General features: G+C 44.5%; 1 protein-coding gene across 4 annotated transcripts in view; it reads right to left on the bottom strand.

Annotated features, from left to right (window-relative positions):
- Positions 1-2,070: 2,070 nt before the first annotated feature.
- LANCL1 (LanC like 1) overlaps positions 2,071-26,362 on the bottom strand; it is a 39,080-nt gene continuing 14,788 nt past the window's right edge. For 2 of the 4 annotated variants that reach the window (XM_044431903.1, XM_044431904.1), the window contains exons 4-10: positions 25,528-25,735; positions 16,973-17,108; positions 11,883-12,029; positions 10,746-10,928; positions 10,142-10,318; positions 8,946-9,018; positions 6,125-7,466 (exon numbers count right to left, since the gene is read on the bottom strand). In XM_044431903.1, coding sequence (XP_044287838.1) covers positions 7,390-7,466; positions 8,946-9,018; positions 10,142-10,318; positions 10,746-10,928; positions 11,883-12,029; positions 16,973-17,108; positions 25,528-25,735 — 1,001 coding nt within the window. In that variant the 3' untranslated portion in view covers positions 6,125-7,389. Of the gene's footprint in view, positions 2,215-2,688; positions 4,732-6,124; positions 7,467-8,945; positions 9,019-10,141; positions 10,319-10,745; positions 10,929-11,882; positions 12,030-16,972; positions 17,109-25,527; positions 25,736-26,362 lie in introns of those variants that run through there. The other 2 variants (XR_006414898.1, XM_044431906.1) reach the window with 2 other exon arrangements.

Below are 26,362 nucleotides of genomic sequence, written 5' to 3'. Positions count from 1 at the left end.
GGGATGGTTCTTACTTTGCTGGTGTTAGCTGCCATGAATCTTTTAAAGGCGAGAGAAAAAGCATTTTAAAGTAATGAAAGATGGAAAATCTTGGGACCTAAGCAGACCCCCCGTGCAGAGCAGACCACAAGGTGCTGAGATGTACGGCTGGCAGAGACAGGTTCAGCTGGCATCAGTTCCCCCTGCCATTGACTGCTGAATGCCTTGTCTGGGGGAGGGATGCCGTGGCTGGACCCAGTCCAGGCCCCTCTTCACCTCAGAGATCACCGCCCCAAGGGCACTGCCTCGGGAGGACAGAGGATGGCGCGGAGGCTTGGCTCCTCGTAAGTGTAGCTGCCTTTCTCTGCGGGGGAAGCAGGCTCAGCCAGCCAGCCAGCCAGCCCAGGCTCAGGTTTGGGGTGTCACAAATGGAAGCCCCTTCCTTGGCAGTGAGGGTATTTTTACTGCCAGGGATGGGGGAGAGATGCTGGCAGGATTTGCTGCCTCCTGTGAGAAAATCTGACTTAGGGCACTTTGCACCTTGGCTTGGGTGAGTGGGCGTCATTTGGCGCTCTGCCTCAGGTGGAGAACAATGTCTGTGGAGAATGAAGCGTAAGTGGTTGTTTAGCTCCCTTCTTCCTTGAGTAGGAGCAGGATGGGAGGTAAGCCAATTATTTTCTTGTTGGTAACTGCAGAAGGAAAAGACCAGGCATGCCTCAGCACCTGCCTCAGTCAGGTGACTGCAGGATCAGAGCCAGTATTTTATGGTAGAAGGCATCTACCTGACAATGATCTGAGTTTCTAGATAACACATGAATCATTTGGAAATCTATAAACTTAATGGGACTGTAATTATTTTCATCAAATATAAATTTAGATGCCTCCTGCACTTCTTAACATACTCTTGTTCCCATGTCAGTCTATTAATCTTCTTCAAGTGCCCATCCATGACACCCCAAGACCTTATATAGCAATAGAGCTAAGTGGCACATAGCTTAGGAACGCTATGGCACATTCTGCTTCTCATGTATCCAGTGAGATCAGAGGTGGTTAGTAGGAGATCTACATCATCTTACACAGAAATATCGGTCTATAAATTTCAGAGCATTAAAGCAGCATTGCAGGAGTAGATAAAGGAGGGTTCCAAAGAGTGGATTCAAGGAAAACGCAGAATATGCGGAGGCTTTCAATGACCTTTCATCCAATACACAAGTATATTTACCACCCTTGTGGTAGTAATATTACTTATTTCCAGTGATTATTTTATTTGCAAAGTGTTCATTATCCTAGCCTATCCCTGACCAGGTTGAATCAAAACGTCTTGCATGGACACACAGATGTATAACAGAGGCTCAAGGGAAAATTCTAAAATTATGGGGCATTCACCGCAATTTTTCTGCATGTGCCTACAGTCTAGACTTCATTATTCTTGAAGGGACTGCAGGTGGCACAGTGGTTTAAACCGCTGTGCTGCTGGGCTGGTTGATTGAAAGGTCACCAGTTTGAATCTGCACAACGGGATGCGTTCCCGTTGCTCTGTCCCACCTCCTGCCAACCTTGCACTTCGAAAGCATGCAAATGCAAGTAGATAAAAAGGTACCACTTTGGTGGGCAGGTAACAGCGTTCTGTGTGCTTTGGTGTTTAGTCATGCTGGCCACATAACCACGGAGAGTGTCTGCAGACAAACGCTGGCTCCCTCGGCTAGGAAACGGAGATGAGCACCACCCCCTAGAGTCAGGCATGACTGGACTTAATGTCAAGGGGAAACCTTTACCTTTACCTTACAGTCTGGACTTCATTATTCTTACATAAATACTTTTTGAAAAGTTTTGCCTTTGGTGCTGCTCCTAACTTATGATAAGCTCTTAAATATATTTAATATATTTAGGAAAAAGTAGATTACAACCAACTAGAACATACATTTATGCCTGTAAGAAGCACACACAAAGGAAGCAGACTAGAATAAACTAAGCAGTGATTTAACTGCAAACGGAAGGCACAAATACTAATGCAAACTTATGGATTGAGTTCAATGGGAGTGATTGATGCAATTCTTTGTTTTATTACTGCTTGCATTGCATTTTTATTATGTATTTTATTATGAAATAGGCAACAATACAAATGCATAATTTTCAGTTACCAGTCTGAGAAAAGATGTGACTACACTCAACAACTGATGATTTTCAGTTTTCCATTGAATCTTAGTCTTCCAGGCATACATATGATTGGGTAACCTAAATGGAAGACAATGTATGAAAGAGGATGTCTCCAGTTTCAGCAGGGGATGATTGCTTATCTTGCATGGCCTAGCAGAGATTCTGAATTCTGGGAGCAGCATGCCAGTGCTGTGGCCCAACCTCCCTCTAGGATAAAGGCTTAATTTAAACATGCCTGTTTGGCCTCAATGGTAATCCAGGATGATGGGAAAGCAGTTAAGGGAGAGAGACCAAACTGAATCAGCTAGATAGTATCCCACGAGTATCACGCCACAGTTTTGCATGTGGGACACTCCTGCCCCCTGCCCCCCCTCAGTCTAAACCACATGTTCTTGTTGGGCTTAATTGAAATTAGGGCTTCAGTGCTTTGCAGAACTTGTGACTGCCTGTTGTCCGGTTTCTGCTAAAGCAGAATTGCTGTTGCATGTCTTTCTTTGAGCTAGCATTGTAGCAGGAAAATGCTTTCTTGAAAAGTTGAACTAACATTTTAAAAAAATGTGTGTTGCAATATATACACATATTTATAAGACAGAGTATATTTTATGGGTATTGTTTTTGGTGTTGTAAACCCCTCTGAGCTTTGTGCTAAGGTAAGGTAAAAGATCCAAAATAAATTTTTAGAGTCATCCTTTGTCTATTCCTATTGTGTTCAATGGGGCTTACTCCAAGGTGCAGAGCATCACAACTTTAGCTATCAATCTTCTGTCACAATTAGTGACGTGACCAGATATTCCAGAACAAGATGAAAAGCATGTGTAATGGATCAAAGACATCTCAACCAGGGAATGGAAGCTTTTGTGAAGCTGACTGCTTCATAGAGTTCTGTGCAATACAGAAGCTGTGTAATTGTGTATCTTTACAAATGGGGCCGATTAAAAGCTATCACCTTACTTGCTAAGTGTATATATATTCATTTCAAAAGGGGAGCAATTAAGGTCATACAGGCTCTTCCAGTCTCAAAACCTTTCTCTGCTGCCTCTTCTCTTTGAGACTAGCACCACTACCTAACTTCTCAAAAGAGATGTTTGTGGCAGGGTTAACACATGCCTGGCCAGCAAACTATTGCTGTGCAAGCACTCACCCCACAATCTCAGGTGTATGGGGACTGACCCGATGACTGAAATAATATTGCCTATACTTGGAAGTATTTGTTGTTTCCATTGATTGAGTTTTAGTAAGCCCGGAGGTATACAGGGAAGGTACATGCATGCAGTGATTCAGCAGGTTATGGGGAAAGAAAGCAGGCTGAATCCAGCTCCCAAATGCCTTCTTGAAGAGAATGAGGGTGTTCTGCTTGGAATGAATGCCATTGACATAAGATCTGTACAGTGCAATTTGGAGACTATAAATGAAATAAAGGCAAATGCTGGAAACATGACCGATGACTCAGTTAACCCAATTAGGGCCAAAGATCATTGTATGAAATACTGGTTTGGTTCTGGTCCAGGGTGCTGCTACATGCTGAAGGAGTGGCTTTATGGGCCTGGCTCAAAGTGAATTTCTGGATGAAGAGGAACCCTGCAAGGTATCAGTTACAGTTGTGGTAGAAACTGCCACAAATTGTCCCCATGGAGACCACCCCTGGACAAGCATAGCCCAGTCAGAATTAGCACCCTGTGCTGCACATGCCTGAGCCATGAGGAATGTCTGCAGAAAAGTTGGGCAGCCTGATCCAGTTTGTAGACCTTGCATAGCTTCTCTTACAGCTGCCTTCCCTGCACTCCTCCAAATAAGGTCCAAATGGCCACCCATAACTGTGGGACTCAGTTAAGGGTTCTTTTACCTGAACCAAAATGGTCACTTTAGGTAAAGCCCTGCAGCAGGAGGCTTGTAAGCAGTGGCAAAAATTTAGGACATTTCCTTTCAGTGTGTTCTACCTGCGCTCAATACACAATGCCATTTCTAGTCCTCCTGTGCATGAAACCAAAGTGTTGTGGACAAGATCAGCCTCCAGAAGAATCTGTCCTACAATCTGGTATATATTCATTTCGTCTAAAAAAAGCAGCAGATGATGGATTCAGGACTTGCCATGTATGGGAAGCCACTGCCAGTTACTGTCCTGTATATGCAGCTGTTGACTGTAAGCGCTTCAGACATGAACAGAATGCTCAACCAACAGACCACAAACCTGCCGAATCTCCTGCAGTTTCCTGGAAAAGTGAGGCGGGAGCATTCTTAAACGGGTAGCAGAAGGGAATGCGAGATCTAACAGCTGTCATGAAGCAAAGGGTTAACCTTAAATAGTCAGCATACTTGAAGATGTATCAGACTCTTGTTTACCTATGCATATCTTTTACAAAACGAACGAACATACCTTTGTGAAATTGGCTAGGCTGCCCCATACACCACAACAGAGGGGTGCACCCCTAATTATGTTCCACAGGGTAAAGCCTTCACCTTGCAGCTGTAACCTAGTATGAACCCCTTGCTGGCAGCAGCAGACACATGGAAGCATCACACTGCAGCATAACACCTTTTAGAAGGAATTACACAACAGTGGAAATGTATGAAGTAGCCCCGATTGCCCATGGAATCCTGCAGAAAGGAAAATGAAGAACAAAACCACCAAGTAAAGTTTCAACAGACCTGCTCCACTATCTTTAAAAACAGCCTGTTACACAGAAGTTTAGCAGAGCAGGTTGTGTGTGGGTGGGGTGAGGTGGGGTCCTGACTTGGATGGAAAAGCATAATTTTTTACAATTCCCTACCAGGCTTCTATCAGATCATAGCTCTGCCTCATTCATGGAATGCATAGCAGTTCATTTCCACTCCTATCCTCCTGTGTTTCTGCACTGCTTCCTTTGTCATTTCCTTACCACAGAAAACCTGTTACCGGGGGGGGGGGGGGGGATAAGAATAGCTGCAGAATGTCTTCTATCTGGTGATATGAATTTTCAGTCTGGAAGCAACCTATTCAATTGTCCCATGTCTGAAAAGCTTTTACATTTCATCAATTGTATTTGGGGAGGTGCCACAGGGCTCTGGAATTTTTATTTTAGAGACAAATATATTCTGGGATTTGGCAACTTAACTTATCATTATTGAACATCATCCTAGTGGCTGTCCATGAGACATAAAAAACCGTTGCTGCCACCTGCTGGAGGACAAACACTTTATCCCAGCAAATATTTGGGCAAGGGGTACCCTTAACATGTATGTTAAAACCGTAACAAAAGCATAGGTGCTCCAAGATGGCAGAGTTTCCCTCAGCTTCTTGTTATTAGTCTATAAAAGCTGTGAGAGATTAACAGCTGTGTAGTTGCAACACCAATACGCAGATTCAGTTTACTGAACTTTTTGCCATAGGAACAAAAACTATTATTTTTCATTTTCTTGTTTACTAATTGGAGGAATGCTTGTTTTTAGAGCACAGGTACTAAGCATAAGTACTGCCTTGTCCCTCAAAGGACCAAAGAGGATGTTCAGTGTAATCCTATGATTGACTACTCAGAAAAAGCTCCATTGGATTGCAGCCTAAGAGGTGCACAGTGAATAGTAAAGGTCATTCTGTGTCTTGCAGTGTACAGCCCATGAAATATTTCTGCCTGCTGCTTTCAAACATCAGAAAATGTGGCACCAATGTTCTATCTGAGAGAAGTAGCATTTTCCTCAAAAACAGCGAATTTTCTGAGTTCCTAGTGCAACAGATGTGTGTGGGGACAACCAGTGCTTTGGAGCAAGTAAATCTGTGTGCTGGTCCCATGTGCGAATTTCCGAAAATTGTACCGCCTTTCCCAATTTTCCATATCTTGCTATGGAGTCCCACTTCACCCTTGGAGAGCAATGGTAACTTGCAATTACAGGCAAGATGCTGCAGGGCCAAGTTACACAACACATTTAAGTTTTCAGTGGACTCCTCTCTCTGAAAGGGCTACTGGGATCATGCTGTTCACAGTACACTTAATGTTCCAGAAAAAATGCAAAACAGTATTTATCCAAAGCAGCTTTAATGGCTACAATCATGACGCTCAGCAACAGGCATTTTAGCTTTTTAAATGCTTCAGGTTAATTGCCCTCACAATCATCTTGGAAACATTTTGTCTGAAAGTCAGTGGGACAGCAGTATTTTCATAGAACCTGACTCAGGCAGCTAAATAATGCTAATGAGCTTAATGCTGTTTTCATACAAATAAGGACAATAATCAGGCTGCAGTGACCAAGTTTTGGCTGCCTGTTATAACAGGTACTGGAAAATAAAGTCATATAAGCTGATATAGGATGAAAATGTCTGCAAAACTCCTTCCAACCATTAAGTGGAATGAGTGAAGCTGTCAGCTGCCTGGCACTCAGGTTTATGTAGCGCGTGAAAGGGCACAGGTCAGCTCGATGCTGCGTGTCTACCTGAAGGGAAGAAGCACTTCTGGCCTGTTTGAGCAGACTCTGCAATTAAGTAGCCCAGATCAGACTAACAAGAGGCTGCCGTCAAAACTCCCATGTTAAACTGCTGTGCTATGGAAACCCCAAGTTGGTTCCAACTCAACTGCATTTTTAAAAAATCTTCATGGCATTATGTATCAGGATGTACTAGGCTCCTCTTGTAGCTTGGGTGCCACAGCTTTTAAATAAGTCACTGAAAACACTGCATGTTAGTTCAAGGGTTATAAGCTTACTCACTGGCTGTGGACAAAGCAAGAAGCAATCAACAGAGCCTTTGCACAGGACACAAAGATGAAAGTTTAAAACAGGACTCTGGTACATTCCTGTCATAGTTAGTCTGCAGTCTCCTGGAGAGACACCCCAGGGAAACAGTCTTGCTAGATCCATACATTTCTACCTGTCCTATCGGTATTGAAAAGGAAGCAACAAAAGTAGTTGGGCTCCATATATTTATCCTTTACAAATGTAGTGAAATTGTAGCACTGTACATAAAACTGAAAAAGTTTAATAAAATAAAAGCCTTGCTCAAAATGAGACAAAATAGCAAGTCTTAAGGGTTTTTTAAATGCACCAGCAAAATTATACATTTACCTGCTTTAAGAGCCATTTTCTTCTTTTGTAAACTTGAACAATGCTCAAAAATTAAATGGCTAGTAGCTTTTAAAACTGGATCAGACACTGAATATAACATAGATACTGATAGCCCCAAAGATTTTGTTTCGCTAGACAAGACTTGAGATGATGGCTGATTTAACCTGCCTTGTCGAAATAAATGAAGTGCAAGAAGCTACATGCCAGTACCTGTTGGGACTGAATTTATAGTTCAAAAGCTGGGAACTTAGCCTTGGTTGGTACTAACAGGTCAGCAAGAAAATATATTGTTCCAGCCATTCCTGAGGACAAAAGACAGACAACAGAAATTATGTACAGAAAAGTGTATGAAGCACTGTCTCCTTATATCTGCAGCAGCAGACAAAATTGATCCTGCAGATTGTGTTCTGGTAGCCTAAGAGCAGCCACCCAAACCCATGTAGCTGCTTCTTGGTCAACATTTTTATTCCTGAAGGCAGCCAGATGTTTTGAGTGAATTCCATGAAGCCAGCTATGGGCCAGTCACAGACTCTCAGCCCAACCTACCTCACAGGGTTGTTGTTGTGGGGATAAGATGGAGGAGGAGATGTAAGCTGCCTTGAGCCCCTTGTAGGAAAAAGGCAGGATATAAATCGAAAAATAAATAAAATAAATAAAAAAATAAAGGGAGCAATCCTGTGGTCCCACAGACAGATTTCCAGATCCAAGACAAGACACCAATGTTTGGCCACAGAGCTGGGAATCTGCACTCTGATACCTCCCAACACCCATAACCACCTGCTTCTCCAAGGTCAGAAAATCAACCTCAGAGAGACAGTAAAAGGGGGGAAAAGAGCGCGGAAGAAGAGGAGAGACTTGGTCCACCAAAATACTCAATATCCCAATGTCACTTCCTCTGTCCCTCCCACTCTGAAGGACTGCTGAACTGAACTGTAATAAGGGCAAAGCTGAGAGGTCACCTCTGCCCCTCCTCCCACCCTGCAGTGGATGTTCATAAGCCTCTGAATTTGGAGGGTTCCAAGCATTGGGGCAGAACCCACTGGCCTGAGCCTTAAGAGACAAAACAGTGAAAGAGGAAGTCCAGATTTCAAGAAAGCTGGTCTTTCCCTTCCACAACATTGTAGTAGCTTGGGATAATCCTGACTTTACTAAAAGGATAACTCAGAATGCACATGCACATGCATTATGTAAGTGCTTAGGGGCAGTACTCATACCATTAGGGAAGACCAATCAACTGGGAGACCAAATCCAGAATTTTGTAAGGGTACAGGCTGTGGAAAGGTAACCTGTAGCTCCCACATGTTTTGGCTTACAACTCCCACCAGCTCTAACCAGTCTAGTTAATGGAGAGGGATGGCAGCAGTCGAGGGCCAAACACCTGGAAGGCCACACGCTGCTCACCCTTGGACACTTTCTATTCCCAAAATACCCAAGACAAATGACACTCTGATTCCCCTTGACTGCTTCAACTGTGCATGAAAAAGAGCCAAGCGAACATCAGAATCAGTGAGGGGTTCAGCCCAAAGTATTGCAACAAGAAGGCCAGAAGGTGGCAGACATATTTGTTCTATGGCATGTTGCTACAACCATCATCTACAGACCATTGGCCCCGTCTGTCTGTCTTTTTGCATTTTTAGATCACCTGGACATTAGTGAGCTGATGCAGAATTTTGGGCCATGATATTTCAGTTCTCCATCATTAGACATCATAGCACTGCCATGCCTATATATTCACATTTGAAAACAAATGTTAAAAGAGTGGAAAGCAAAGTGGAGATTACCTTCAAAGAGAGAAAATGGAGTGTCCGGTGTCCGACACCCATGCTGCCCATAACTCAAACACCATTCTGCAAACTTGATGAAGAAAACAGTTAAAAAGTCATTCCATATGTTGTCAAAGTCTTTCTATGGAAAATGACTAACATGAGACAAAAAATGGTATCAATACCCATAATTTTAGTGAGAGACTGACCACCATTTCTCAGTCTGCTATTTGAATGTTTTCTACTTGATAAAACATTTTAAGGATGCAATCCTATGTTTAGACGGTCCATGCTGGGAGCTCCATATTTGAACTTTTTTTGGTCCAAATATGCTTCAGATTGCTTCCTAAGGGGAGCCAAATCTACAGGGTACGTCTCAAGATATGCTGAAACAGCTTGCATGTTACAAGCCTTTTCTAGGAATTTCCTGAGCTGTGTTTCTTGGTTACTTGTTTGAAATCACAGACAACAACCCAGGATTTGAGTGTCCCTTAGCTGTCCAGGGTACAGGAAGTGGGCCAGTGGTTGAGAGCCAGCATGCTTGTTTGCTCCAAAATAACCCATGGTTTACAAACTAGATTGTTTCATTGTGTGGACAGCTCTCCTCTCAATTAGGTTATGGAAAACCTTTCATTGGGCTTTGGAAAGAACAGGACTGTCTGAGAGGCAAAGCAGGAAAAGAACCCATCTTATAGCTTAAATCTGTCAAGGTCTTGATATTTGTCCTGACATTTCTGATGGAAGGAGGAAATGGAGACTATTTTTGCATGTTTTGCACTCCCCTCTCCCACTCCCATTCATCACTACACTGTACACATTCTAGAAGTCACATTCTGAGACTTCCAGAAAACAGGTAATCTGCTTTAATCACTGTGACCTACTTAGGAATTTTGCAACATCTAAGTGGCCAGCCTTCCCAATGTGACCACTGCCCATGCTTTCCTAAGTTTTGGGAAACACTTAAAAGCAGGGATAGGCAATTCTGAGCCCTTTCTGAGCCTATGAGTAGCTTTAAAATCCACACAATCCCAATTGCCATTCACTTCACCCTTGCCCCCAGTGAGAAGGAAACCAGCCCACAGTTCCTCATTTTCCAGGTTTTGAAAGTAGATCTTGTTTGCATGTGCATTAATTCACATTCAGTTAGGATGCACAAGGAAGCGTGTTCATCCCATACACCATTCTGCGTATGTACGTGTGCTGCTGCTGCTCACCTTGCAAGCTCTGTAGAGATATTTCATGTCTTGAGTGAGGTTGTAGAGAGACAAAAAAGCATATGCATTGCCAGCTGTACCATGGCACAACCCGTAACCTTTCTTCAGCAGCCCCCACTGCCAGATCACCTCAGCACACTGCAAGGCGTCACTGAGGTACTTCTGTTCCCCAAACACCTGTGGAGACAAGGTTGGACGTGCAAGTCTCGGGCATACTTTTGCTAATTAGCTCTTCTGTCAAGGAGTGGCCTCTCTCTCTTGCTCACTTGGACAAGAACACAGTGACTTTGCCATTTACCTTCAAAGATTTTTGGAGTGATAAATGCAAGGCACGTTGCCATTATTTAAATCACAACTGGCTGTCACCATTAGTCAACTGCCACAGAACAGGACACATGGCCAACTCTGAGCAATAAGACTATCCCGCATTCAGGATGCATGACGGAGACATCTTCGGGAATCATTTGTAAAAGTCTAATTTCCATTTTAGTTGGGGGTGGAAGAATCATTGCATTTAAATATTACCACCTCCTTCTAAGGAGGGGCGAAAGCTTGCGGGGCACCACCGCTGTTGCTACCCAACCCTCTCCGGACAGCCACCCACCTTATAGGCCTGAAGGAGCATGTAGATAACACCAGGTGCACCGTGGCACCAGTGGACAAGCAAGTCCCGCTTGTCTTCAATGCACGGGGGGTAGTTGCCAGAGGGGAATTTAAGCTGGCAGACGTAATCCACGCTTGGTCTGACCACGTTGTGCAGCTTGGCTTGACTCACACCAAGGCTGGGCTGAGACAGACAGACAGATGGACAAATGAGTGTTCAGTTAAATCAAGGACAGGCTACCACTTCAACTGGCTTTTAGGGCCAGTTTTAGGCATATCAAAGACACAGCTTTGGGGGGTTTCCCAACTTCTTCAGGTTTTGGAGGTGCAGCAAGATGTTCCATAGATTAAAATACCGATGTGAATCTGGCTGAGTGTGGGCCGTGTATTCATTTATTTAAGAAATGTATACACAGTCTCTTAAATTTCAGGCATTCATTCAAAACAGGAAGTTGCTGTTTAAAGAACACTTTAGAAAACCCAACAACTAAAACAGGAGCAGAATTCAAAAACAGCAGCATGCCTGGGACCAGACATTAGGCTTTTATTATAGCAGTGCCTTGACAGTTGCACCGGCCTCTAACTTGCTCCTGGGACCATGCAGCTTTGGACTTTGGAAGCCCTCCTCTGCTTTGACCCAGGAGACCTGCAGGAGTACTTTCCTCCCAACACCCCACGTTCCTAATCCAGAGCCCTTCTTGAGGATCTGCCACCTCAAGGGCAGTGGGTGGTCACCGGTGACTGAGTCTTCTCAGTAAGGGTCCTTGAATTATGCAATGTTCTCTACATGGATGTCTGCTTGATGCTATTTCGGTAAAGCTCTCTGTATTCCCAAGCTTTTAGATCTAAATTGATCTAATTTAGGGGTTCCTGTGTTGTTCTTTTTAGATTTTGGATCCTGCTGATTCTACTCTGAAGTACTTTGAAATAACTTTTATTGCACATTTGTTTTATAGTAGCAAAGTGCTATCTGAAAGGGACTTCTTTATAAATTCCCAGATACTTAGAATTCGTGGGGCCACATGACATAAGCGGCTCTTTCATAGCGATGAAGCATTTGGCCTCTGTTAAGAGATAAACACAAAGCATCCCAGATGAGTCAGAATGGGCTTTCTCAACTCTGCTGGATGTCTCTCACCTGCATGAGATAGTAATAAATCCCTGCCAGACCATGAGCGGCTCCCACAAAGTACTCTTGGTACCATTCGTACATCAGGGGGCTCTTCACTGTGAAGTTCCGCCTTTTGGCCAGGTCCTCGCCAGATGCCACAACTGCCTCGCAAACCTGCAGGGAGCATCAGAAGCAACAGGCTCCTGCTCTAAGAAAGATACTCTGAAAGTTGCAATGGCAAAGAAAAGCATAATCAACAGACAATGTGTGTGTGGCAGCAATTACTTGTCTAATTATTTTAGACAGTGGGATGGACCCAAAATCTCAGGAAGCTTGGGACTGAGAGTCTGACACATAAATGCTAGCCAGTGGCATTTTATGCAACAGGGCAGGGGTGCTGTTCCCCTCTCATCTCAAGAACTGAAGTCTGGTGGTGGTTGGGGCTGAAGGCAAAACAGATGAGGCCTGTGGGGCCTTCCCTAAGTCTAAGCAGAGCAGGAGTGTCCAGTCCAGCTAAGGGAACAGGAGGCTAGGCGATTCAGCTCGGTTTGGCCTTCCCTGCCTGGTGAATGGGGCAGAGGCACCTGCGGATCCACCAGGGCCCTCCACCCCAGCAATGGGCAGCAGGAGGGTGACCCTGCGGGAGAAGGCATGCCACGGTGTCTCCCAGGGCCGCAAAACTGGGCAGGACAGAAATGCCCAGCCCGGCAGAGCTGCGGCTGGAGGGAGGATCCCCTGCTTGGACCCAGGAGCAACAGCGATTCAGAAGATGTGGGACCACCAGGGACTTTGAGGCCTTGGGGAAGAAACTCAGGGAGCTGAAGGCCCAAGTGGCCTTCTCATCAATCTTACCTGTCCAGGGATTTGGGCCAGGAAGGGACAGGAGGGCCTCCAAGGTGAACGACTGGTTTAGGGTGTGGTGCCAGAAGGAACGCTTCGGGTTCCTTGACCACGGCACTCGTTTTCTTGCCAATAGACTTCTGGCAAGGGACAGGTTACACCTCACGAGGATAGGGAAAAGGTCCTTTGGAAATGGTCAAGTGAGCTTCGTCTGGAAGACTTTAAACTGAGCCGGGGGGGGGGGGGTCAGGCCCCCCAGTAAAGTGTCTGCACTGGACAAGTGTGTGGGGAGGATCAGGGCTCTGGAAGCAGGGTTTTAGAAGTATTGTAGGGACTGACAGGACTCCTACAGAGAGTGGCCAGGTATCAGGGAGGAAGAAGGAGGCTGGGAACTCCAAGGAAAGGAAGCGGTGGGAAGGAGTTGAGGTGCATGTACACTAATGCTAGGAGCATGGGTAATAAGCAGGAAGAGCTTGAACCTCTCCTGGGAATAGAGGGATATGATCTGGTGGGAATCAAAGAAACTTGGTGGGATGAAAGGCAAGTCTGGAATGTGAACACAGAAGGGTATCACCTTTTTAGAAAGGACAGGAAGGGAAAGAGAGGTGGGGGCGTGGCTTTATACATCAGGGAAGGGATAGGATGCAGTGAGATAGAATGCAGCACAGGTGGGGATTTGGTAGAGGCAGTCTGGGTGAAACTTAGGGATTTTGACAGGGAAAGAGACCTGATAGTGGGGGTATGTTATCGCCCTCCAGGTCAACTTGAGACCCTGGATGATGTCCTGACAGGCCAGAGTCTAAAGATATCCCAGGGGAGAGACACAGTAATTATGGAAGATTTCAGTCTCCCGGATATTACTTGGGAGACTCACTCGGCAGTGACAGCCAGGTCACGTCGCTTCCTAGAAGCTATTGAGGGAGCGTTTTTCACACAGAGGGTTGGAGAGGTGACAAGGGAGGGAAACATCCTTGCCTTGGTCTTAACCAATAGGGAGGAGCTGATAGATGAAGTACAGATTAGGGGAGCTCTGGATGCAAGTGATCACTCCATCATTTGCTTTGAGATCAGGGGACTGGGGACGGGCAGCAGGTCGAGCACTAGAAACTGGGACTTCAAGAGGGCCAACTTTGGCCAACGGAAGGCCAGACTGGGGAAAGTCTCCTGGGATAGGTTACTGGAAGGTAAGCGAGTTGAGGAGGGGTGGATGGCACTCAAAAGGGAGGTTTTGGAGGCGCAAGCCTTGATGATGCCTCTAGTCAGTAAGGTGGGGAGGCGGAGGAGAGTGTCGCCATGGATGTGAAAGAAGGTGGTTAGAGGGATTAGACGAAAGAATAACCTCTGTAAGAAATGGGTGCTGGGGAAAATAGACAAAAGGGTATACCAGGAGGAGGAGGCCCGTTGCAGAAGGATTCTTCGCAAGGCTAAGGCTGATTATGAGTTGAGACTTGCCAAGAATATCAAGAGCAACAAAAAGAGCTTCTTGCAGCAAATAAATAGGAAGAGGAAGGGGAGACAAGTGGTGGGACCACTAAATAAGGAGGAAGGAGATCCAGTGACTGATATGAGGGAACAGGCACAGATGCTAAATGACTATTTTGCCTCTGTGTTCTCCCCAAAGCAGGACGGGGGATATCCGCATAGGAGATTAGATGAGGCTGGGGACTTAGGGGCACAGATTAGAGTCACCTCCCTTGAAGTCGAGGGGCTCCTCAGGGCATTGGACATTACAAAGGCGCCAGGCCCTGACGGGTTACACCCGAGGGTACTTAGAGAGTTGGCAGGGGTTGTCTCGCACTCGCTGGCCTCCATTTTTGAGACCTCGTTGAGAACATCTGAAATTCCAGAGGACTGGAGGGTGGCATCAGTGGTCCCAATTTTCAAAAAGGGTAGTAGAAAGGATATGGGGAATTATAGACCGGTTAGCCTTACATCCATTGTAGGAAAAACAATGGAAAGGCTCAAAATAGAGAGAGATCTAGTGATGCTAGATAGGAAAGGGAGGCTGGCAGCCACACAACATGGCTTCCGCAAAAACAGGTCCTGCCAGACAAACCTTGTGGAATTCTATGACAAGGTTTCAAGATGGCTAGATGGAGGGGATGCAGTGGATGTGGTATACTTGGATTTCAGCAAGGCTTTTAACAAAGTGCCCCATGATATCCTGGTGGAGAAACTGAGGAGTTTTGGGATACACTCCCAGTGGATTAGGGCATGGCTGACTGACCAAAAGCAGAAGGTAACCATTAGTGGGGAATCATCGGGATGGCAGCCAGTGACAAGCAGGGTCCCCCAGGGCTCTGTCCTGGGGCCAATCCTGTTTAATCTTTTCATTAACAACATGGAAGAAGGGGTGAACAGTCTGCTGATCAAATTCGCAGATGACACTAAAACTGGAGCAGTGGCCACAACTGAGGAGCAGGTACTCTAGATCCAAAAGAATCTGGACAGACTATGGAAGTGGGCAGGAGACAACAGGATGGCGTTCAATGTGGATAAGTGCAAGGTCTTCCACTTGGGGCACAGGAATAGCTGTCATAAGTACAGGTTAGGTGATAAGTAGCTGGAGAGCAGCACTTGTGAAAGGGACCTCGGGGTCCTGGTTGACTGCAGGCTAAACATGAGTCAGCAGTGTGATGCGGTGGTCAAGAGGGCGAACGCCACCCTTGGTTGCATAGCCAGAAGTGTGGCTTCTAGATCAAGAGAGGTATTACTACCACTCTACATGACTCTAGTGCGCCCACAACTGAAGTATTGTGTTCAGTTTTGGGCCTCTCATTACAGAAAGGATATAGCCAAGTTGGAGTCAGTGCAGCCTACGGCCACAAGGTTGGTGGCCGGTTTGCAGGGGATGCCGTATGAGGCGAGACTGAGGGAACTGGGTCTCTTCAGCCTGGAGAAGAGGAGACTCAGAGGGGATATGTTGGCGACATACAGGCATGTGAGGGGATGTCACATGGAGATGGGTAGAGACCTGTTCTCCCCTGCAGAGGAAGGCAGAACGCGCTCCAACGGAGCAAAGCTCAGGGAGCCAAGGTTCCGTTTGGATGCCAGGAAGCACTTCCTGTCATTTAGGACCCCGAGGGTGTGGAATGGGCTTCTACGAGAGGTTGTTGAGGCCCCATCGGTGCGGGTGTTCAAGGATAGGCTGGACGTCCACATGGTGGGCATGTCGTGAGCAGAGCCAGCTGGTGCCCGAGGTCAGACTAGATGGCCCGGGAGACCCCTTCTGACTCGCTCTGTTTTCTATGTTTCTCCAGCAAATAATCCCAGGTAGCTTCTCAGAGCCCCATAGGAGAGCACAGATCGTTGGCCAGAAAAGTTTCCAGGCACCTACGGCTCTAGAAGGGTGGTGGCGAGGCTTGGAATGCACTGCATTCGGGGCGGCTGAGTTCGGAGCTGATGAGCTGCTTGCTCCCAGAGGCATAAGGGGCTCCCCAACAGCCTGGACTTGTAGCCTGGGAGTGCCCCTGGCAGAACTGGGCACTCTTGCAGGGAACTGTGCCAATAAAAGGCTTCTGAGTGACTCCTGAGATATTGCCTGGAGGCTGGGACACAACAGGGCCCAAAATACCAACTTATTTTAGCTTAAAGCTGTTAATGCTATAAATCTTAAAAGAAGCATTTCAGCCTTTTAGAATGAAGGGTAAAAACTGAGCAAAAGCATTTATCCACCAAACAACGGTCCCTGGGGTAGCAAAGGGAAGGGGGCAACCCCAGTCAAAAGGCCACACTGGGATCCCAAATGAGCTAGATTTGGCCCTTGGGTTGAAGGTTCAACACCCCTGCATTAGAGGAAGACACACAGAATGCACCATCTGACTTCAGTTCTGGCACACTGATACTTTCCCTACCCCCTGACATCATTTGTTTTCTTTCCAAGCACACAAGATGAGAATGCACAGTGCATTGTATAGAGCACATTCACACAGTCCTTCATAAGATCTAGCTCAGCAATCCTGGCAACAACTGTGTAAAGGAAGTTGATGTTAGGATCACTGCATGGCAGCTGGGACTTTGGTAACATCAGCGGGGGCCCTGAGGCATCTCGTGGACTCATGGCGGATGGGATTTTGAACCAGTGACTTCCTGGCTCACAACCAGGACTCTCTGCTGTTTCCTCAAGCCCAGCACCATGCTCTGTAAGAACCAGAGGCCATGCAGTGGCTTTCCCCAACGTGGGGCTCTCCAGGCATGTAACTACCACTCCTACAATCCTCCACATGATCACAAAATGCCATGGTGGCACAGGGTGCAGCAAGAAAATGGCGCATTACCTGTTGGATATGGCTTTGAGGGATCTTTTCCTCTCCAAAATGTTTGTTCACAAACAGCAAGGCATACAGATACCCCATACGTCCATATAACATCTCATCTGGGACTCGGGCATCTAGTTTAGACAGATGTAGCAAGCTTGAAAGACAAACATATTTGTGAGACTTGCAGAGTTGTTTAGAGACAGAATTGCATAAATAAGATACCTGCAGAATTGTTTCACCATATGCAGTGATACGTATGTATTCAATGTGTGACTGCTATCCTACACTGAAAACTTCTTTATGCAAAGCAGGGAGTCCCAGGACATTCTTCTCATGCCACCTGAATAAATATATTTGGGATTTTACCAACTTAGAGGCCTTGCTTGCATGATTACTTCTCTGCAAGTCACAAGGAAGCAAAATGCAAAACCTGCTGAAAGGCCACAAATAACAATATATCTCAACAAACAGCAACATTTACTTTAGGCTCCGAAGCAGAGCTGGGCTCCCGCTTCCATCCCTCTGAGAAAGGCAGCGCTTTGAGGGACTCTGAGCCAGAGGCAGCTTTGTTTTTAAACATGCATACTATTAAACAGAATTAGGCTACAGCACTACTCTCTGCTACAAAGAACCACTCAATAACAGACAGCAAATAGAAGAGAATTACACTTGTAAAGAATTTATAAATGGCATGGATGTGGCAGGTGGGTGGGAAGATTTATCACCAAATGCTTCACTAACAGGCCCTGCAGGTATCAGGCATTTGCCCAGATACTTTCCACAAACCATGGGGAGTTGCTTCAGATGCCATGCGCTTGCTCTCATGTGTGTATTTCTGTATAGGTATCCCATTTATAATTATATTGTATTTCAATTAAAATAATAATGAAAATCCAATATTGTTAATTGTTTTGTGTATCTGAATAGCAAACTTTGAAGAGAAAAACTGAAGCAGTAACACAACTATTTAATAATTCTCACACAAAATGATTCACAGCCCACTATTTGGGGTGCATTAATGAATGACAAACATTGGATTAATGTAATAATAATTGCTGAGTTGGCCCGATTACAGCCAACCAACACTCTTCCCACAGAACAGAGGTACTGAAACTCTTTCAGCCTGAAGGCCCAGTTCAATGCTGGAGTGGCAGGAAGGGGTGAAAGCAGGAGGCCGCAGGCTGAACAATACCAGAAGTATCAGCATATTGTAGCTGCAAGATCCTACTGTTGGTAACAAGGCCTTAAGAAGGAGATTTTGGCCTTTTAGAATGGGGGAAACTAGGGCTGTAGCTGGGCCACTCTGCTGCTGGCACGTCTGAACTGGGTCTTTGGAGGCTCAAGAGCAAGCACCATAGTCAGCACTGCAATGGCTTCTGCGTGGCTCCAGAGAGGTCCTTCCTTTGTCCCTTCCAGACCAGCAGGACTGGGGTTAGTTCTGCAGTATCAGTGCAACTGGTGGCTTTTTGATCCTCTAGTTCTGAAGCCCAAGATGCAAACAATCTCCCAAGTTTGCCTTCTGCTGTCATTTCCCCACAAAAGAGGTAGGTGGCTTTCCTTGTGGATGGGGGGAACAACTTCCTTTCACAGAGAAAATGGCCCTTGTTTAAAAAATGACAATATATTCTAAGCAATTTGTTTTCTGGCCACTTTGGCAAATTCATGAGAAAACTGGCAAGGAACCATAGCCCCAAATGAAGTTAGAGCAAGTCCAGAGTTGGACAAGGGGCACACAGACATTTTTCCCTTTAAAAGAAAAAGGAGGATAAGCAATTTTGTCTGGAATAAGGATTTACAATTGCAGTTATTTAGGATCTCAGGACTAAGACTAAGGCTCTAAATAGCTTTTAGATAGCTAACTATGCCTGCACCACTCCTAGTAGTTGGAGAAAGAGGAGAATGACAAGATAGGGGTGAAATGGGAAGTGCAGAAAGGCAAGGACTCCTGCACTTGAAGTCTTTTCAACATCACACCAAACACAATGGGGTGCTCACTTTCACTTGCATTTCTTGGCATACCACATTTTAAAAACTCACTAACATATGTAAGGGGAGTCCTGTTGGATCCGACTAATAGTCCAGCATCCCAAGTACCCAAGTTTGCTTTTTTCCTCTTCCTTTCCGATCTTCTTTCCCTTGTGTAACATGTATAAGTGGTGTATCTTTTAGATTGCAAGCCTGTTGCAGAAACTGTTACTGATCTTTGTAAGCTATTCTAAGGGTCTTTTTTTTTTTTACTAAGCAGAAGGGTAAATAACCTTCACACAACCAAACAATTCAGAAGTTTGTTCCTCAGTAGTAGACTGCACTGAACTACAACCAAGGAAAGTGAAGTCAAGTTCTGCAGCTCAGCTGAGAGCATTTGTCTTGTTTCCTCCCAGAAGTGGTTCCTGCAGTGATCATTCCTTCGGGGCATTTCATAAGTTTATCTTGTAACCATACAAAGGAGAAAGTACAGTAATGCAGTTATATTCCTTTCTCTTCACTGATCTTTTCCCCCTCTGTTACCACTATTTTAACATGTAAACTGCCTTGACTGCTTTGGCAGAAATGTGGCCTATAAATGTACTCAATAAAAGACAACTAAAATTGTCTCTGCCCTTAGAAGCTTTCAGAGCTCTTTGTTGGTTTACTCCTCTTTTTGAACCATTTATGCTAATGATTATCCCCACCACCACAAATTGTGGCAGCAAATCCCATTAGTTTCTCATACATTTTGAAAAAGATGTGCCATCACTTTTCTGCCTAGAACCAGACAATTTCATTTAGTTCTAATGTTACAAGAGAAGAGAAAAATGTATTCTTTTGTACTATGCCGTACATAAGTTTACAACCCCAAATGATTTAGACTTTCTACCTAAGGCAGCTGCTGCAAGTTCTTAATAGTTTAGTTTGTCCTTATTGACATATTTCCAATTCTACAATATCAATTTTTTAAAGGGGAAGACCAGAATTGCATACCACACCAGCAATAAATAGAAAGGCAATATAACACAGGCTGTTTCCTTTTCAACGTGTTCCCCAAAATTCCCAATATGGATCTTGTTCCATTTGGTGCACCATATACTGAACAGATCCTTTCATTGAACAGCCATTGAAACTTCACAATCTCTGTCTTGGTTAATCACCACAGCTCAGATTCTTTCTGGGCTTAGAGGAAGTTGTGATGTTGTGCCCATTCTGACTCCCTCACTGTGCTGTACACAATCCAATGCTCACTTATACTGAGTTCAATTTATAGTTTTGCTGTCCATGTATACAATTGGGAGCTATTCTTCTGTTACTTTTCACAGTCTGCTTAGGTGCTCTTCATCTTGGTATTATCTGCACACTTAGCTAACTCACCACACATACAGGTAATTTACATATACTTTAAGCACCATAGATCTGCTTGCTTCCTTCCACTGTGAAAATAACCCTGTTTCCAGTTCTTTAACCAATTACTGACCTGTGACTGGCCCCATCCTTATTCAATAGCTGGTATTTACTATAAAGTTATTTACTGTAAAGGTAAAAGTGCTACACTCAATATGCCAGCAAATTTGGAAAACTCAGCAGTGGCCACAGGATTGGAAAAGGTCAGTTTACATTCCAATTCCAAAGAAGGGCAATGCCAAAGAATGTTCAAACTACCATACCATTGCGTTCATCTCACACACTAGCAAAGTTATGCTCAAAGTCCTGCAAGCTAGGCTCCAGCAGTATGTGGACCAAGAACTACCAGACGTACAGGCAGGATTTCGAAGAGGGAGAGGAACTAGAGATCAAATTGCCAACATATGCTGGATCATGGAGAAAGCTAGGGAGTTCCAGAAAAACATCTACTTCTGCTTCATTGACTATGCTAAAGCCTTTGATTGTGTGGATCACAACAAACTGTGGCAAGTTCTTAAAGAGATGGGAGTCCCAGACCATCTTATTTGTCTCGTGAGAAACCTGAATGCAGGTCAAGAAGCAACAGTGAGAACTGGACACGGAACCACTGATTGGTTCAGAATTGAGAAAAGTGTTCAGCAAGGTTGTATACTGTCGCCCTGCCTATTTAACTTATATGCAGAGCACATCATGAGAAGGGCGGGGCTCGATGAATCACCAGTTGGAATTAAGATTGCTGGGAGAAATATCAACAACCTCAGATATTCAGATGATACCACTCTAATGGCAGAAAGTGAAGAGGAACTAAAGAGCCTCTTGATGCAGGTGAAATAGGAGAGCGCAAAAGTTGGCTTGAAACTCGACATTAAGAAAACTAAGATCATGGCATCCGGTTATCACGGCATCCAGTCCTATCACTTCCTGGCAGATAGACGAAGAAGAAATGGAGGTAGTGACAGATTTTATCTTCCTGGGCTTCAAAATCACCGCAGATGGTGACTGCAGCCAAGAAATTAAAAGACGCTTGCTCCTTGGGAGGAAAGCTATGGCAATTCTAGATAACATACTAAAAAGCAGAGACATCAGCCTGCCGACAAAAGTGCGTATAGTCAAGGCTATGGTTTTCCCAGTTGTAATGTATGGCTGTGAAAGTTGGACCATAAGGAAGGCTGAGTGCTGGAGAATTGAGGTCTTTGAATTGTGGTGCTGGAGGAGACTCCTGCAAGTCCCGTGGACTGCAAGGAGATCAAACCAGTCAGTCCTAGAGGAGATCAACCCTGACTGCTCTTTAGAAGGCCAGATACTGAAGATGAAACTCAAATACTTTGGCCACCTAATGAGAAGGAAGGACTCATTGCAGAAGAGCCTAATGCTGGGAACAATTGAGGGGAAAAGAAGAAGGGGACGGCAGAGAATGAGGTGGCTAGATGGAGTCATGGAAGCAGTTGGCGTGAGCTTAAGTGGACCCCGGAGGGTGATGGAGGACAGGATGGCCTGGAGGAATGTTGTCCATGGGGTCGCAATGGATTGGACAGGACTTTGCAACTAACAACAACAAAATTTACACAGAACGATTTGGCAAAGGACTCTAATTGCAGCTTCTTAGGGTCTATACAACTACAGAATTCCTTGATGCATATCTTTATTATAGAATTCTAAAAGGCTGGAGTGGTAGGACTCCTCCTTGCAGAAACCAAGCCAATTCTTCTTGGCAAAATTTATTTTCTACATTTTGAATAATTCTACTTTAAACCAATTTACTTGGAGCACACATTAAGCTTACTGGCCAGGAACATCCTTGTTCCTTAGCATTCATTTAGAAAAATAAAGTGTTACACTGACTGCCTTCCCATCCTCCAGTAAGGGGGTCACATTTAGTGAGAAATTACATGCTATTTCTGGAATTTCAAATTTGGGTTAGTAACATGGTCATGCATGCTGCACAGACTTCTGATTTAACAGCTAGCTATAGCAGTCAATAACACTACTTTGTTTAGAAGCTGTTTCTGAGGGGGGAAAAGATGGGTATGTGCCCAATAGCTCCCATAGTGAAAATTTCTTACCAGGCAGATGCTGATGGCATTAGTGCATTAGGAATGCTTAGCAAAGGCTAGCTGAAGTATTACATAAAATATGGTGCTGCTCAGGCATTCTGTCAAATTGGAGAAGCAGCTGCTGTAGTGAAATTGCCCTAGATCTCTCACTATAAGTAGTATGTTTCATTTGCCTCCCTGCTCACATCATGTCATCTACATCTCTGCTGCATGAGAGGGGAATAACAAGCATGTTTCCAACTTGGCTAAAACGCCAGTAGTCAGCCCAGCATGAGGACCAGAGTGGCTAAGGCTTTCTGGCCTAGCTCTCCCTGGAATGAATAAACCTTTGTTTGGGGCTTGTACCTTCAGCCTACATGATCAAAGGTACAATCCTACATTCATTTCAACAGTAAAAACTTTCCATCAGCCTGCCATGGGGCATGCTGAGAATGACAGGACTATTTTTCTATCTATGCATGAGTAAGATTGTGCTCTAAATGTTCTTGCATGCAAAAAAAAAAAAAATTGGCTAGCCAGTGGGGTGTGGTGGTCAGAGTGCTAGACCGGTACTTAGAGAGTCAGATTCTAGTCCCCACCTGGCCATGAAGCTCACTGGGTGATCTGAGCTGTTGCACTTGTGCTGTGTTTGTGGATTCCTGTGGGCAGCTGGCTGGCCACTCTGTTAACAGAATGCTGGATTAGATGGACCCTTCATCTGATCCTGCATAGCTGTTATGCTCTTAGCAGGACCACAAATTGGACGAAGAAAGGCTTTAAAATAAATTTACAATGAGAAAGTTCTATGGTGAGGGCTGTTGTGGACATGATTTCAACACAAAAACATTTCTCTTTAAGATGCATGCTGATGCCACAACCTTTGACCAAGCAGATGAGCAGCTGTTGTATGCCATTATATACAACACATCACACTGGTGTGCATTTAAAAGATATACCCTTACGGGCTTGGGGAAATGAGTTTCTGCTGATAAAAAGTCAAATCTGAAGGAACATGAAGGCTGGAGATAATGAAGTAAAGTAATGAACAACTGGCAAAAAGGAAAAAAGCAAGCTTTTATCGAAGCAGATCTTGTGGAAATGTTTTGCATCGAAACACAAGCTTCCCTGTTGGCACTGCCAGAGAAACAAATGTGATTTGCGCCTTCCTTCCAACATATTTTCTCTCCAGCACTGTAATAGACTAAAATTCCACAGAGATCAGTGCCACCAAAGAAAAGCCAATGGCTGAGAGGCAAATAACACCCACTTGGATTGCGTTTAATGGAAGGATTATGTGCATGCCATGAGAGAGAAATAATAATCCTTTAGTAGGACGGGCTGGAAGCTCAATTGGCACACACATACCAGTAAGCATTCAGAGAAGAGATGATCAAAAGTGTTCAAAAACTCACCACATATATTGGGAAGGAATAGAGGAGGTGGACATGCTTCAATGAGAAAAGAAAGGATTAAAACAGGGACCTAGCACTAATTTTCAAATATGTAATAAAACTGCCATGAAGACGATCAGAATGCTAAAGGGAGAGAGAGTTGGGGGTGGCTAAGTGGCAATAAATTCATGATGGATAATAAATATTTTAGGATGATGTCAAGATTAACTTGTAAGAACAAGACTGATCAAGTTGCCTGCTGATTTTTCCTTCCCTTGAGGTTTTAAGGAACACCTTCGGTAAGTACCATTCAGGGATGGTTTAAACATTGGGAGCACTGCATCCATCTTCCTCTTATGGTTCTTCCTAGTGCTACAATTCTTTGCTTTCAGTGTTCTACTGGCACAACACCATTAGATGGCAGTGTGGGATTGGTCTGCATTTCCACTACCACAGAAGTTACTTGTAGAAGGAATGAAGCAATCCCCAAACTAAAACAAGGAGTGGGCTCATTGCTAGGATCGAGACTGTGCTTCTGTCTCCAGTGATCAGGTTTAATTTTTTAAAATTGGGGCTTTGAGTCACATCAGAATGACAATATGCAAGCTGCCCTCCAATGTTTTTGGTAACATTACAATGTGGTATCAGAGTATGACAAATTGAATAGACTTCCAAAATGTGTGTGCATGAAGGAAGGCGGAATGTTGCAAGTGCCTTCTAAAAAACAGAGAGAGGTACATCAGCAGACAACTGGGAATATTTAAATTTATATGGACAACAGCGACAGGAAATGTGAATGTGGTAAATATATATAGACAGTATGTTGCCTATATTGGGGAAAGAGGAAAATGAAGTAATGTTCAGAAGTTGTTTTGTTATAAAATGTACCTTTTTGCTGCATGGTCAAGGTCAGAAAAACAATCCATGATGTATAGCTACTGAGCAACTTCTGTTTGCAGTGACAGTATCCATGCAGACTCTGATGAAGCGAAAGGGAATCTGGCAAGCTGTGCTCCCACCTGTGTGGGAAAGCACCAAGGCACCTCTGCTGTCATGGCTTTGGTACATGGTACATAAACCACAGTGCCAGTATGGAAAGGGTGAGGAATTTCAGGCATACGATCAGCAAGGATACCTGAGGGAGGGGTGAGATGACAGGTCCTGCTCCAGCCACCTAGTGGGGAGCAAATGTTATTTACCTCCTCGTCACCCAGAACTTGGTGGTCCTGCCTCCTAGGCATTGTAAGTGATGTGGGAATGGGTTGTGAAACATGCCTATCTTCCTCTTCCTTCACCAGCCCTTTCCCTGCTGTATCATGTCCGGCAGATGGTATGCCATTGTTTCCCATGGAAAACCATCTTGAGTGTACAGGTAAAGAGGAGGCACACAAACATACCAAATAAATAAATAAGGAACAGATAGCTAGCTGGATTACACAAAACACAGAAGCCCTTTAGACATAAATACAAACCAATGAAGACCTAAGCAATTTGGCCACACTTACCTTTTCCAGGATGCCAAAATTAATGCACCCCTCCCCAAATGGTACAGCAAATATTCCCTGCACTGGCAACAGAATGTACTGGCTTTTTCAGGCTGAAATAAAGAATGCTGTATGCTGGAAGGGGATTTCTGCATATGTCCTTCTCTAGCTACGTCTACGTTTTGAACGGATGAAAATGGTCCTTCAGTGGCCTCTGCCTGCTCTCCAGATATTACAGCATGCCTAGCCTGGCTGGGGAGAATCAGTGCACGCATGCAGAGAGATATTACCGAGTGATGCAATCTTCCGCTTGCTTGTTGTTCTGCAGCTTGTGGTATACTACAGCAGCCACCGCTAAAGGTCCTGCATCCCCACATAAGAAGGTGATGGATCTCTTTGTCAGGCAACTAAGGCTCTTCTTTACATATTCCTGAGCCATCTGAAGGTAGGATGGGTCCCCATACACATCATGCAGATGCAAATATAGCAAAGCAATGCCTGCAAAGAAGTTTAGGAAAGGCAGAAGATCACCCAAATTAACCCTTTGATCTTGCATTAGTTGACATTTCAATATTTATTCCAGCAAAACACATTACAATATGGGTCAAAGATATGGTCAGATTTTCTAAAACTGTCCAATAACCCACCCCTAACCCCACATAACATTACAGAAATGTAATGATTCAGTTTTGTTCCCCCTGCCTTTCTTCTTTAAAAATTTAGTCAGTGATGACATTCAGCCAGTGATGTTGACAATTCCAGACATATTGAATGTGTGTCTCAAAGTAAAGAAATGCATTTAAGTGACTATCAGCCTGACGACAAACATTCACTGGCATGTCTTTGAAAGATTCAGAAATAGATATTTATTTTGGGATAATACCCTTGTGAATGGCTACTGTCACTGCATTTCTGACATTCACTGTAACAGATGCATAAAATTCTTATGGAAACTTTATAGACAATTGCTGGATGTCAGATAGCTACTTTAGGCATAATCCAGGATCTGGGCATGCCCATGGGGATGCCTTTTATACCATTTTGGAACATCAGAAGCCTTTTCTGTGATTACACCCCACTTTTGATACTCCTTCAGTTTCAAATCCCATACAGATGAGGCTGATG

This window comes from Varanus komodoensis, unplaced genomic scaffold (assembly GCF_004798865.1).
Source record: "Varanus komodoensis strain SLA01 unplaced genomic scaffold, ASM479886v1 scaffold23, whole genome shotgun sequence".
Taxonomy (NCBI): Eukaryota; Metazoa; Chordata; class Lepidosauria; order Squamata; family Varanidae; genus Varanus; species Varanus komodoensis.
This window is presented reverse-complemented; position numbering and strand designations above follow the sequence as displayed.